This window comes from Emiliania huxleyi, assembly GCF_000372725.1.
Source record: "Emiliania huxleyi CCMP1516 unplaced genomic scaffold EMIHUscaffold_83, whole genome shotgun sequence".
Lineage (NCBI taxonomy): Eukaryota > Haptophyta > Isochrysidales > Noelaerhabdaceae > Emiliania > Emiliania huxleyi.
In genome coordinates, this window is record NW_005195801.1 from 407,701 (window position 1) to 420,032 (window position 12,332).

The 12,332-nt window shown below is 65.7% G+C and overlaps 2 protein-coding genes across 2 annotated transcripts; both read right to left on the bottom strand.

The window, feature by feature from the left end:
• Positions 1–464: 464 nt before the first annotated feature.
• Positions 465–5,719, bottom strand: EMIHUDRAFT_453446 (hypothetical protein; the record flags this gene model as incomplete). The annotated part of the gene is made up of 10 exons (XM_005758953.1): positions 5,604–5,719; positions 5,150–5,533; positions 4,927–5,069; positions 4,018–4,464; positions 3,127–3,804; positions 2,849–2,906; positions 2,449–2,558; positions 1,210–2,238; positions 685–1,056; positions 465–555 (listed from the first exon to the last, which is right to left on the bottom strand). The coding sequence occupies exons 1-10, from the start codon at positions 5,697–5,699 to the stop codon at positions 465–467; spliced, it is 3,408 nt and encodes a 1,135-aa protein (XP_005759010.1). The 5' UTR covers positions 5,700–5,719.
• Positions 5,720–6,862: 1,143 nt separating this feature from the next.
• On the bottom strand, positions 6,863–9,823 carry EMIHUDRAFT_438693 (hypothetical protein). The gene is made up of 2 exons (XM_005758954.1): positions 8,781–9,823; positions 6,863–6,939 (listed from the first exon to the last, which is right to left on the bottom strand). Exon 1 carries the CDS (start codon positions 9,805–9,807, stop codon positions 8,977–8,979), a length of 831 nt encoding a protein of 276 aa, XP_005759011.1. The 5' UTR covers positions 9,808–9,823; the 3' UTR covers positions 6,863–6,939; positions 8,781–8,976.
• Between the last annotated feature and the right edge of the window lie 2,509 nt (positions 9,824–12,332).

Below are 12,332 nucleotides of genomic sequence, written 5' to 3' on the forward strand. Positions count from 1 at the left end.
CGCTGACGGCAAGCGCCGCGCGCTTGCGCGGCTCGGCGCTGGTCGCCCCACCGGCGCTTGCACCACGACGCAGCTTGACACAATGAAAATACACTTCGTTTTCAGCCCAAGTCCACAAATACACAAAATACAGACTTCCCATCTAAAGCCGTAGGACGGTGACGCCCTATAGCAATAGGGAGGACCGGTTTTGACCGCCCCAGAGGGCCCTTAAAAGAGACCACAACTCGTCATCGCGTGCCCGTAAGTTCAACGTGGCAGGCGCGCCGCCCGCGGCGACGAACACATCAAATTACCAGACGCAGACAGTGCGGGAGCACCGGCGATGTCTCTACGTCCACAAGCTCTCCCCGTCTCTACGTCCGCAGCTCTCCGAACCCGCCGGGCTGGTGAAGATTTGTTGATCGAGTCGCGCAACGGTAACGGGCACCTTCTGTGGATCGCGGGATTCGAGCGAGAAGAAGTCAAACCGCAAACTCGCACCGAACTAGGGTGGTTGCCTCGATGCTCATCTCCGTACCGGCCATTCCTTCGGAAGCAACCTGAGTCAGGTTCCTGAGTGGATCAGTAAACAGGAGAACGAATGTCGGCACGGTTCCTGGAATTTGTTGTGAACAGAATGCGCCGGCTGTGGGCTTAGACCAATCAGGCGAGCAAAAGGTGGACGAAAAGCGAACTCCGGACATGGGATTGTCGCACGCAAGGAACTGAATTGAATGGCCGTTGGACCGGTACGTTTCGTACCGTAACGTTTCGAAGTCAGAGCTGGGAGACAATGCGTCGTCGAGCTTGCCCGAGATTTCGTTCATCCTTGTCCTGTCCTTCGTCTTCTCCGTAAGCTTGAGAGGAGCGAACCAACCGCCGCGGTCCGAGTAGTACTGATAGACCATGTTCTTGAGTATCGCCTTGGAGAACATTCCAGCTTTGCGCACGCCGCTATCAAGACCGCTGAAGTCCAAGAGGGACAAGACGTCGACCACGCCCGGCCGGCCCACCATCGGCGTTTGGCCTCCCCATTCGCGAAAGTTGCCAATCTCGCACTTTGTCCAGGCGTCACTCGTTGGAATTGAGGGTGGAGGTGGGGGTGATGGGGTCGGTGAGTCAGACTCGTTGGTGGCGGCCTCGAGGCGTCGGGAGGGGGAGGGGGAGGGGGAGGGGGAGGAGGAGGAGGAGGAGGAGGGCGGGAAAGGGGTCCCGTCCCACGGGCACGGGCCCATTCTCTGCTCCGCGATCTGCAACGTCCGGTCTTGTCGACTTCCTGCAAACGCTGACTTCGATTCCTTCTTGTAGTTCGAACTTGCACTGAAGACCAAGGGAATGCTGATGGAGGCTCTAATGGCTGTGCTCGCTTCCGCGGTCGTCATATCAGAGTCGGACGTGAATGAGGCCCTCATGCTGTACATAGCAAAGTACGAATAGTCCCACGTGACCGGCAGCATCGCGCCGAAGCCAACCAATCGGCCTACTTGTGCTCGAAGCGTGACGTTGTCACCCCACGCCTGTTTGGTATTGGTGCACTTCTGTTCGGTGTTGCAGTCTGATTGGTCCCGGTAAGCGGTGACAACGTCTGTGACCAAGTTCCGGAAATGGTCATGGATGTAGCTCTCGGCAGCGTCCGGACCCGACTGCAGGCAGGTGTTCTCCAGCACCGCAATCTTAATAATCCGGCTTATCACCGCGCCGACATTGTTGGTCTCCCGCTTGGACGACGAGGACGAGCCGTACGAGTTGTCTGTGCCAGCCGACGCACTCACCTTCTGATACGTGCCCTCCACACCGGCGGAGATACCGGACGACTGGCTCACGGCTGACGAGTATTCGGACGACGACGCCCAGCTCTGCGTTGTAGAAACGGTCGTTCCTCGTGGATACCTGTGCAGCGTGTAGCACCCGTCCCTGACCATTTGCGCATCTTTCTCCGGATCGATAACGGTGCCGGCGGCGGCAGTCATCTGAGACGAAACGTCAGCGGGAAATACGTTGTTTGCAAGCGTGCGTGCCAACCGTGCCCCGAGCAGGTGGCAGCCGAGCCAGTACGAGTCCGGCAGGCTCGTGTCGCCGTTCCACCATAGCCAGCGGCCATGCATGTTGGCGCAGTTGGAGTGGTGCTGCTCGAAGTGGTAATCTGGCGGGAGGGTGGCAACTAATGAGCCCTTGTTGTCATAGTCCCATGGTGGCCTGGTCGGGCTCTCACTTTTGTTGGCTTGGCAAATGCCTGGCGCGCCGCCGCTCCAGACGCTGAGATGCCTCCGAGCATTGCCCGGCGACGGCGACGATGGCGGACGGACCGGCGACGGTGGCGGTGGGAACGGTGGCGGTGGGAGCGGCGGCGAAGGCGGCGACGGCGGCGGGGACGCAGGCGGCGGAGGCGACGGCGGCGGCGGCGACGGCGGGGGCGGTGGCGGAGCCGGCGACGGTGGCGGAGCCGGCGACGGTGGCGGAGGGGACGTCCAAAACTTGCAGTAGAGGGACGCGCAGTCGGTGTTCACTGCACAACGCATAAAGTCCTGGCAGGGCTTACAGCCACCTCCGCAGTCCACGTCGGTCTCGATCCAGTTCTGCGTGTTGTCAAAGCAATTTGCCGGCGCCGGTGGCTGCGACGGTGCAGACGGCGGGAAAGGCAGCTCCGACGGCGGATGCGAAGGTGGCGGGTAAGAGTCGGGCAGAGGCGGCGCCGGCAGAGGCGGGCTCGGTGGCGGCGATGCATCGGCGCGGCACATCCCGGCGCCGCATACGCCAGCAACGATGATGGCGACGGATACGAGTAGCGCGCCACACAGGATGGCCGCCACCACCTTGTTCCGTTTCCACTTCGTCGTCCCGGGCGGTCCTTGCGGACCTGGCGGACCTGCTGGTCCCGACGGGCCATGCGGTCCTGTTGGGCCAGCTGGGCCCGGTTCTCCGTCCTTCCCAGGCGGGCCGGGGGGACCAGGCTTGCCAGGCCCAGCGCAGCTCAGGACGTTCAGATCCAGGAAGGAGCCACCGCGCCGCACAGGTGCTTCGGGCTCGGGCGGCGACGGTGGTGGCGACAGTGCGCCTCTCTGAGTGGTGGACGTTGACTTGTAGCGCAGCAGCGCAGCGACAGCGGCGGCTACGGCGGTGACAGCGGCAGCGATGAGCGGCAACCCGTACTCCGTGAGGGGCGCCGATACGCGCAATACGACGTCTGACGGCAGCACAAACTCGAGCCACGAGAGGGCGCTCGACGAGGAGAGGCCAGTGGGCGCCGCCGCCACGCAGGGGAGGCACGCCATGACGGCGGCGAGGCGGAAGGCGGCGGACGAAGTAGCCGCGTCGCGAGCCCGCGGCACTTTGCCGCTCGCCGCGAGCAACCCGGCGCCACAGGCGATGGCGACGAGAAACACGAGGGCTGGTACGAGAAGCGACCAGCTGCTCACGAGCGAGACGGTCGAGGCGACGGCAGACGAGAAGGCCGAGGCCGCCAAAAGGTCTTCAGGCAGCGCGACCGCTCCCGGGACGTGCAGAACGCTCGCGAAGAAACCGACAGGCGCCGCCGCCGCGCCGGTGAGGCACGCCGTGGCGGCGGCGAGGCAGGTTGCCCCCTTTCCGCTCGCCGCGGTCGGCCAGGAGGCGACGCAAGCGATGGCGAGGAGGATGAGCACGAGGGCGGGCATGAGAAGCGGCGAGCAGCTCACGAGCGAGGACGCCGTCGAGGCGACGGCGGGCGAGAACGCCCAGGACGCCGCCGAGGCGACGCCGGATGAGATGGTAGAGGACGCCGCCGAGGCGACGGAGGCTGCCGAGGCGACGGCAGACGAGAAGGCCGAGGCCACCGCCGTCGGGCTAGGCACGGCGGGCGCGCAATGGCCAAAGGCGGGGATGCAGACGAGGAGCAGCCACCGGAGGGCGCCCGCGGCCTTCGTGTAGCCGCCCCGCACGCAGTCGGCCGCCGCCTTGAGGCCGGCGCGACCGCCGGCGCCGCATGTGCCAGCGCCGGCGCCGCACGTGCCAGCGCCGGCGCCGCACGTGCCAGCGCCGGCGCGCGCATTGCCGGACGTGGTCTTCGGTCGCCGGTGCGAGCCGCGGCCGCGGCCCTTTGCCTTGCCAGACTTGCGCCTGCCCTTTGCCTTGCCAGACTTGCGCCTGCCCTTTGCCTTGCCAAACTTGGGGTTGTTGCGGCAGCGCATGGCCTTGCGCCGGCACTTGCACCCGCACCCCGACCGCTCGGCGTCCAGCTTCGCCCGCTGTATCTTGGTGAGCAAGATCGCGGCCATCGCCTTGTCGCACACGGCGAGATAGTACTCGCGTGATGCGGCGTCGGCCTGCCCCGCGTCCGCGCCCGCGCCAAGGGGCTTGGGCGCCACGGGCGCAATGCCGCCGGAGGTGGGGGCTCCCGGCGACGGCGACTTCTTGCCGTCGGCGGGCGTAGCCTGGTAGACGACGCCCTCGCCCAGCCGGCGGACTTCGGCCTCGACGCCGACCACGTAGGCCGGTCCGGAGCCGCTGCGGGCCGACGCGGGCCCGCTCTTCCCCACCGCCTTCGGCGTGGGCAGGCCCGGGTGGCAGGCGGTGTCCTGCAAAGCGCGATAGGGGCACACGGGAAGGGAGATTATTACCGGTGGGAGAGCGAGGAGTGCCAGGAGAGAATGCTGCGGCGCGCTCACCACCGCTGGGTCGGGCGTGTTGGAAACGGTCTTGGTTGGCTTCTCGACCTCCTTGGCAGCCTCCTCGGCGACGGCCTCCTTGGCGACGGGCGCCTCCTCGGCGACTGCCTCCGCGGCGGCAGACTCCTCGGCGGCGGACTTGGCGGCGGCCTCCTTGGCGGCGGCCTCCTCGGCGGCGGTGGCGGCCTCCTCGGCGGCGGCCTTGTCGGCGGACTCCTTGGCGGACTCCTCGGCGACGACGGCCTCCTCGGCGGCGGACTCCTCGGTGGCGGCCTCCTCGGACTCCTCCTCGGTGGCGGACTTAGCGGCGGCCTCCTCGGTGGTCGCGTTCTCGGTGGCGGCCTCCTCGGCGGTCGCCTCCTCGGTGGCCGACTCGGCGTCCTCCTCGGCGGCGGCGGACTTGGCGGCGAACTCCTCGGCGGCGGTGGACTTGATGCCGAACGCCTGGGTGAGGGAGAATACGCAAGTGTTCGGAGACAGGGAGACCGTAAGGATGATGACAATCCGGGCGTGCGCACACTCACCTCGGCCCCGAGGTGCGAAGGTGGCAACGACAAGTAGATCTCGTCCACATCGCCGTCGGGCTTGGCCGTGTTCACTGCGGGCTTGGGCGCGGTCTTGACGTCGTCCTCCTTCACGACGACGTCATTAAGCGACGCGGGCTCGCTCTCGGGCGAGATGCCGTCGGCTTTGCCTCCGGCAGAGTCGATGACGGACGAGAGCGGCGACAGAGGTGGCAGATCGTCGACGAACGTGAGGCGCCGCGAGGCCTCGGCGCAGGAGTCGAGCGAAGCGAGCTCGCCCTTGGACTGGATGCCGTCCTTGAGCGAAGCGGGCTCGCCCTTGGACTGGATGCCGGCGGCCTCGCCTCCGGCAGCGTTGAAGGTCGTGTTGCCCGCCAGCGACGCCTGTGGCAGCCAGAAGGCGAGAGGGTAAGTCTTGCAGGTATCGTGGGAGCGCAGTGTTACTCCGCGGCGCCTGCTTGTCGGCATGCGGCGGCGGCGGAGGAGAGAGCTTGATAACGAGCCGGCTACCGGCGGCCGGCACGAACTCGAGTTTGAGCTTGTCGAACATAGGCGGTCGAATGAGTTCCTATGGAGGATAGTAAGACGGGAAGTGAAGTACGCGCCTACGGGATCACGACCATGTGAAAGAGGGTCAAACACTATTACGGAGATGTCTGGGGGTATATGGGGTGTATGGGGGTACACAGGGGTACATGGGGTATGTACATGGGGTATGAGAAAATCTCGGCAATCTCACACATCTCGGCAAATCTCACACATCTCCGATCCCCCTTCCACCCCCTGCCCCCCCCCCCACCCACACACACACACACACAACACACCCCTCCGCCCCGCCAGTCCCCAAGTCTCGCCAAAAGAAATCGCTTGACCGCATCAGGTTCGCATCTCTCTGTGGGGAGAGGACCAACGCAGCTTCTGATGTCTGTTGGGACGAGGAGCCGGAGAAGCCGACGCGCCTACGGGCAGCACGCCGCGGCGTTAGCGTCGCGAGGAGGCCGCCGGTTCGCGCTCTCGCGTCGTGCACGGCGCTAAGACTGCAGCCGGGCGGCGACTGGCGAGCGAGCAACAGTGTCGCTCTCGCCGGAAGAGAAGGAGGGCGGTCCGGCGCGGGCTCATGGGAAGCACGGGCGGGGAATCGGCAGCAGCGGACGCGTCTAGCAGCTCCTTGATGGCGGCGCACCTGCATGCGGGAGGGGTAGGCGGTGCGAGGCCGTTCGGCAGCAAGCGAAGCGCATCGCATGGTCGGGGTGGTGAGGGGGCAGCGGGTTCGGTGAGCGGTAGGCGTTGCCGGGGTCCAGGCGTGCAGCTCGCGGCAGCCATCTGTTGTGTGATGCGGCAGGGCGAGCGCGAGCGGAAGCGGAAAGTTCATGGCTTGCCTGGCAGTTTGGCCGTCGGGGACGAATGAGGCGGGTTGAAGGGGGGACGAGAGATTACGCTGATTTCAGACGGAAAAGAATTTTAGAATCGCGGTCGCACGACACGATTCACGCGACAGGCGAGACGCGGGCTACGGCTTCCTCAGAAGCCGTCGCCCGCACCACAGGAGCAGTGGAGGGGACATATGCTGATGATCCTGGCCCGATTGGTTCGCTCAGAAAGAGCTTCTGGGTGGTCGCGTTAAGGCTCGGCTCCCCGTACACCGGCCCGGAGTTTGGGTACCCCCTAGACCGTCAAGGAGTCGGAGCCAGTCTGCGGCGACCACAGCGCCCAGACAGATACATGGCGAGCTTTTCAGAGTCAAGCGATTGCGCGAAATCCCACACTGGTGGATTTTGGGGCGCTGTGGGCTCGGCTCTGAGGGCCGAGTAGGAGGGGTCTAGGTTACCTCTACCTCTGAGGGCCTGCGGCCCTCGTACCTTTACCTCTGGGCAGCCGCGGGCCCTTTACCTCTACCTCTGAGCGACGTAGCCGTGATTTACCTGTGCGTGATCTCCAGTGATCTCGAGTGATCTCGCAGCTATCTCGTATCTGTAATTTTATTAATAATATTGAAAAAATAGAACGGCTGCGCCCGTTTCGGTGCTTCGGCGAGCCCTCGACTCGGGCCGCGCTATCAAAGAGGCTTGCACTCACAAGCCCAAGCGCCATGGCACTGCCAACCCCAGATGGGGTCGTTGCTCTTGATCTGGATCTCAGTACACTGCCGGATGAGGCCGGCATCTATTGGCAGCAGCGCGAGACGGGTGCCCTTCCCGATAACCACCTTCTCGTACAGCTCATGCGGTCTGCAATGCTGGGCTCCATCGGCCGCTCGCCAACGAGTGATGAGCTGCCCACGCTGCTGGCCTGGCAACGAGTGATGAGCTGCCCACGCTGCTGGCCTGGGGAGCGGCGGAGTGACGGAGAGGGGGAGGAAAGGAAGAGCTCTATTCAGGCGAACGGTGAACAAGTGCGGGTGAAATTGGGGCGGTGGGGAGCCGGGGGATCGCTCACTTGGCCGGCATCGCGCAAAACCTCGGTGACGGCCTTGATCACGGCGGTTACTGCGGCCTGCTGCTTCTCCGGCGACTGCTGCGATGTGCGGGCAGCGAGATTGGCAAACATGCTCGGCCGCGCAGGCTCTGTCGCTTGTGCAGCCAGGTGCTGGGCCGCCGCCGCCGCCTGAGGCGTGAGTTTGACAATGGCGCGCGCCGAGTTGGTCACGTCGATAACCGAGCGTGGCACCTCGAGAGCCTGCATCGCATGTAGAGGCTGCTGCTCGAGGTACGTGACGATCGCGTCGTCATCCGCGATCGGCGTGATGACCTGCTCGCCGGACAGCACCAAGCTGTACCGCAGCATGACCGTATTGTCAAGCCTCAGCCCGGACGCGATCGAGGACTCAAACGATGCGCGGGTCGGCCGCACCAAGCCGTCGAAGGTCAGCCGGATCAGCTTGGGCTGGAAGAAGCTGTCATTCCCCAGGGGCAGCGGGTCCGACTGGCCCGGCCTGCCGTGGAAGTCGGCTTTTGAGAAGCCCTCGGAGCACCGACTCTTGTCCACCAAAAAGACCGTGATGGTCGTGGTGGTGGCGGCGGGTGGCGCAGCGGTGGTGGCGGCGGTGCCTGCGGCGGCGGCACCTGACAGCTGCGGTGGCGGTGGAAGCTGCGGCGGCGGCGGTGGAGGCGGCGGCGGCGGCGGCGGTTGCTGCAGCTGAGGCTGAGGTGGCTCCCAGCTGGTCCCGCCGGTGATGGAATTGCAGTAGTAAGTGCGGCCATCAGGGGCCTTGAGCGCCTGCCAGCCGCTTGGGAGATGCGGCAGCGGCGGGAGCGGCGGTGGCGGAGGCGGCGGAGGCGCTGGATCGGGCCGCTGCCAGCGCGTCTCCTGCGTGCTCCTGTTAATGTAGTAGGCGCTGCCGTCCGGCGCCGTCGCCTCAATCCAGCCGTCGGCAAGCGGCGGTGAAGCCTGGTCCATGGCCGGGCAGGCGCGCCGCAGGCGAAGCGCTCTCGCGGCCTTGTGCCCCCCGCGTCGTCCCACCTCGAGCCCTCGGCGGGCACGTTCACGGGCGTACGTTTACCTGCCCTCACCTGGGCTCCGTTTACCTCTACCTCCGGCGGTCTGAGACAGGTTTACCTTTACCTGAGGCCCCCCACGCCAGCCCTACCTCTACCTGCGCCCCCGCCCTCAGAGCCCCGAGTGGGCCCCCTAACGCCCTATCACAAGGCACCGCCCGCGCTCTCGCATACTCTAGTGGGGCGCCGCCCTGAACAAAGGCCGTCGCGTGCTAGGCCCGGGTGGACCAGAGCGGACCAGTCGGCCTCCTCCCCCGCGCCCTCCCGCCGCTCCCCTCTTTCCGGCAGAGTGGCGCGGCTCTGCGGCGCGACGGCCGCCCTCGCGCCGGACGGCTAGCCAGACGAAACCATGACGTAGGCCGCGCGCACCAGTTTGTCGTTACACGTGAAGCCGGGCTGCATCTCCTCGCAGACGAGGCCCTCGGCGTACTCCTCGCTCGGCACCTGCTGGATCGCCATGTGCAGGTTGTAGTCGAACTCTTGGCCGACCGTCTCGATCTTTTGGACGCCGAGCCCCTCGAGCGCCGCCATCAGCGAGGCGTGGAGCTCGAGGTAGCGCCCGTTGGCGAGCTCCTGCGCCTCGTCGTCGGCCTTGATGGAGCCGCGCGCGCGGTCGAAGTTGTCCATCATGGGCAGCAGCTCGTTGACCACCTTGATCTTTGCATCGGTCCGGATGTCGGCGACCTGAGACTTGTGGCGCGACTGGAAGTTTTCGAGGTCGGTCTGCAGCCGCTGCCGCTGCGAGGACCACTCCTCGCGCTTGGAGTCCGCCTCGCCCTTGAGCGCCGCCGTGTCCTCCTCCACCTTGGACAGCTCCGCCTCGAGCACCTTCAGCTTTTGCTTGAGAAACGCGGGGCTGCTCAGCAGGTCCTCCTCCTCCTCCTCCTCCTCCTCCTCCTCCACTACCTCCGCCGCCGCCTCCGCTGGCTCGGCGCCCGCCGCGTCTCGCGTCGACGCCTCGGATGCGCCCTCCCCAGCCGCAGGCCCATCCACGCCGGTGCCGTCCGCAGCGGCGCCATCGGCCTCAAGCATGACGGCCGCGCAGACCCGCGCTGCGCGAAGCGGCGAAAGCAGCAGCGCCGGCGGCCCGGCCGCGTGCCCGGGCGTCCTCAGCGGGGCGCCGGCGAGGGCGAGCGCGAGGGTGGCTGGAGATAAGAGGAGCATTGCACGACGAGAGCGTCGAGCCTGCGTCGCTGCTGGAAGAAATTTTCTCTACGGCATATATAAGGGAGATAGTAACGGGTTTTGGCCCATGCGCATGCTCTTCCTCGTGCTCGCCGCGCGCTCGGGAGCCGGAGTGGCGGGGTCGGAGCTGCTGCAACGGCGCGAGTGGCCGCGAGGGGTCGTGCTGGGGCTCTCCAGAGGGCGAGACCACTACGCGGTGCTCGCGGCGGCGCACGGGGCAGCCTCAGCTGAAACAGAGCCTCCGCCACCGCCCTCCCCGCCGCCGGCCCCCCCGCCGTCATCCCCTCCGGCTTCCCCGTCGCCTCCGCCGCCCCCCCCTCCCCCGCCAAGCCCCCCCCCCTCCCCCCCACCTTCCTCTCCGCCGTCACCGTCTAGGGAGCGTGCTTGCTGGTGTGCTCAAGGCGCTGGTGTGGGCAATCATGAGGTTGCTACGGTCACTATGATGGGCACGGCGGGAATTGTCGCGGCAGGAGGTGGGCGGCAGGCGAGCACAGCTGAAACGCCGAAACTGTCGGACGCGAGCAGCCGACCTCGCAAGTTGGGCCTTCCTTGAGTCAAAGCGCGGCTTTTGCCTAATTTATTCCTAATTGATAAGGATCGTTCTTGCCCATTCGGCGCCTCTTCCATGAATGTTGATGCTCGATCTTATTTCTCTGTGACTGCATGTGCATGCACATGCACATGCACATGCGCATGTGCATGTGCATGTCTGAATGGCATGTCTGAATGTGGCACGCCCCCGCCCGGGCCGCCGCGGGGCGCGTCCATCCATGCAGCCCGTGATGAGCATGTGCATGACACTCGCTCTAGCCTCGCTTTATCTTTGTACCTCGAGGTACGTACTTTTAGCTTACTGGGAGACAAGGGAGAGGGGGCTAGAGGGGGTTGTGCTCTCTAGGCCCCTAAGGGCCCTACGCGCGGCGTGAGAGCTTGGAAGCGAGCTTTGCATGGCGATCGAGGATGCTCCGTGCCGCGAGGACGTGCTGTGCACCCGCATGCTCGCCTTCCAAGCGCTCTGCGCGGCGGCCACCTTTGATGCATCCTTTGCAGTCCGATTCGGCCTCGCGGGGCTCTTCTTTCTACTCTCGGTGGTGCGATGATTTGTGTGTGTGTGAATTTTAGTGCACACACACATGGTACACTCATACAATGAATTGACATCTCCCATGAGGGCGAGTTAAGGCTAGCAGTAGGCAGCTAGCCTGTGAGGAGAGCGTCCATAGACACCTCACATGACCCCACACACGGTCTCGCCCATGCCTTGCGGCTGGCGGCGAGATTGCTAGATTCTTGGTCGTCTCTACCCCCCCCCCCCCCCTCTGCTATCTCTCTCCATGTTGCGGGTGATGCCGTTCTCTTGTTCGGCCTGCGGAGTGCGGTGCTCCCCCCTTCTCTACTAGTCTCAGGCCAAGCTTGCAAGGGTCGCGCGGAGCATAATGCGCTCGTTCTGGCTGCGATGGGCTCGCCGGAGCGCCTTCAGCGTGCCATCGTCCAAGCCTGCAGCCGGGACCAGCGCAACTACGGCACCCGAGGCTTCCGCCTGCAAGACCATGCTCTGCGCCGGCGCGGGGAGAACAGCGCCCAGTCCGAATGAACAGACGACGTGCTGCTCGATGGCATCCTCGCTCAAGCGGTCGCCACCAAAAGCCTCGTCACCGAGCGACCGAACCTTCTCGATGCTCCTGTTGAGGAAGCCCGCCCCCCCACGTTTCCGGACGGCGATGACAGACCGCCGCATCTCTCGCACCTCGGCGGGCGCCGGCTGCATCCGGAGCGCGAGGGCGCCGTCCAACACGAGCGCAAACACCCTCTCCTGCCCCCTCTCGTCGTACTCGGCCTGGAGCTCAAAAGCCTCCGTCTCGGCGAGAGCTTGATGCTGCGCGCACCCGAGGAGCGCGGCCACCGCCGCATCTGGCAGGTCGAGCACGGCAGCGAGGCGTCGCTCGCAGCCGGGGTCGCCCGCAATCGACGCAGCCACTTGCAACCCGTTGAGCCGGCGCTCCTCAGCCAGCGGAGCCCGGCCGGGATGTGCCTCGAGGACGCAGTCCTCGGCAATCTGTAGCGCCTCGTCGAGCGTAGAGGAAGGAGCGGGCAGCAGCTTTGCCACGGGCATGCGCTGGAAGGTCTTGAGGACTCTGTTGGACAAGCGGCACAGCTGGAGCCGCAGCTTGACGCCCCCGCCCTGTTTCTCGCCCTCTGTGGCTGCAAGGCGCACGAGCTGCTCAAAGGCCTCGCCCGCCCGCGAGTCAAACTGCGTGACCGCGAGGAAATCGATCACCATGACGACCGCCGACGATGGAGGACCGCGGTCAGTTTCAGGACTGGCGGTCGCGGTAGGGGCTCCAGCGGAGGTCCTCGACTCGCGACCTGCGTCAAGGGCCAACTTGCAGCTGCTCCTCCACGCCACCTGGATGCGGCGTGCCTGGCGGTCCTGATTGGTGGCCTGCCGCGCCATTTCTGATAGCCTCACGCTGAGGATCGCCTGCAGCTCGTTGCCGACCGCA

Coding starts and splice junctions, on each gene's coding strand:
- EMIHUDRAFT_438693 (XM_005758954.1), bottom strand. CDS start 9,807: ATGCTCCTCTTATCTCCAGCCACCCTCGCGCTCGCCCTCGCCGGCGCC.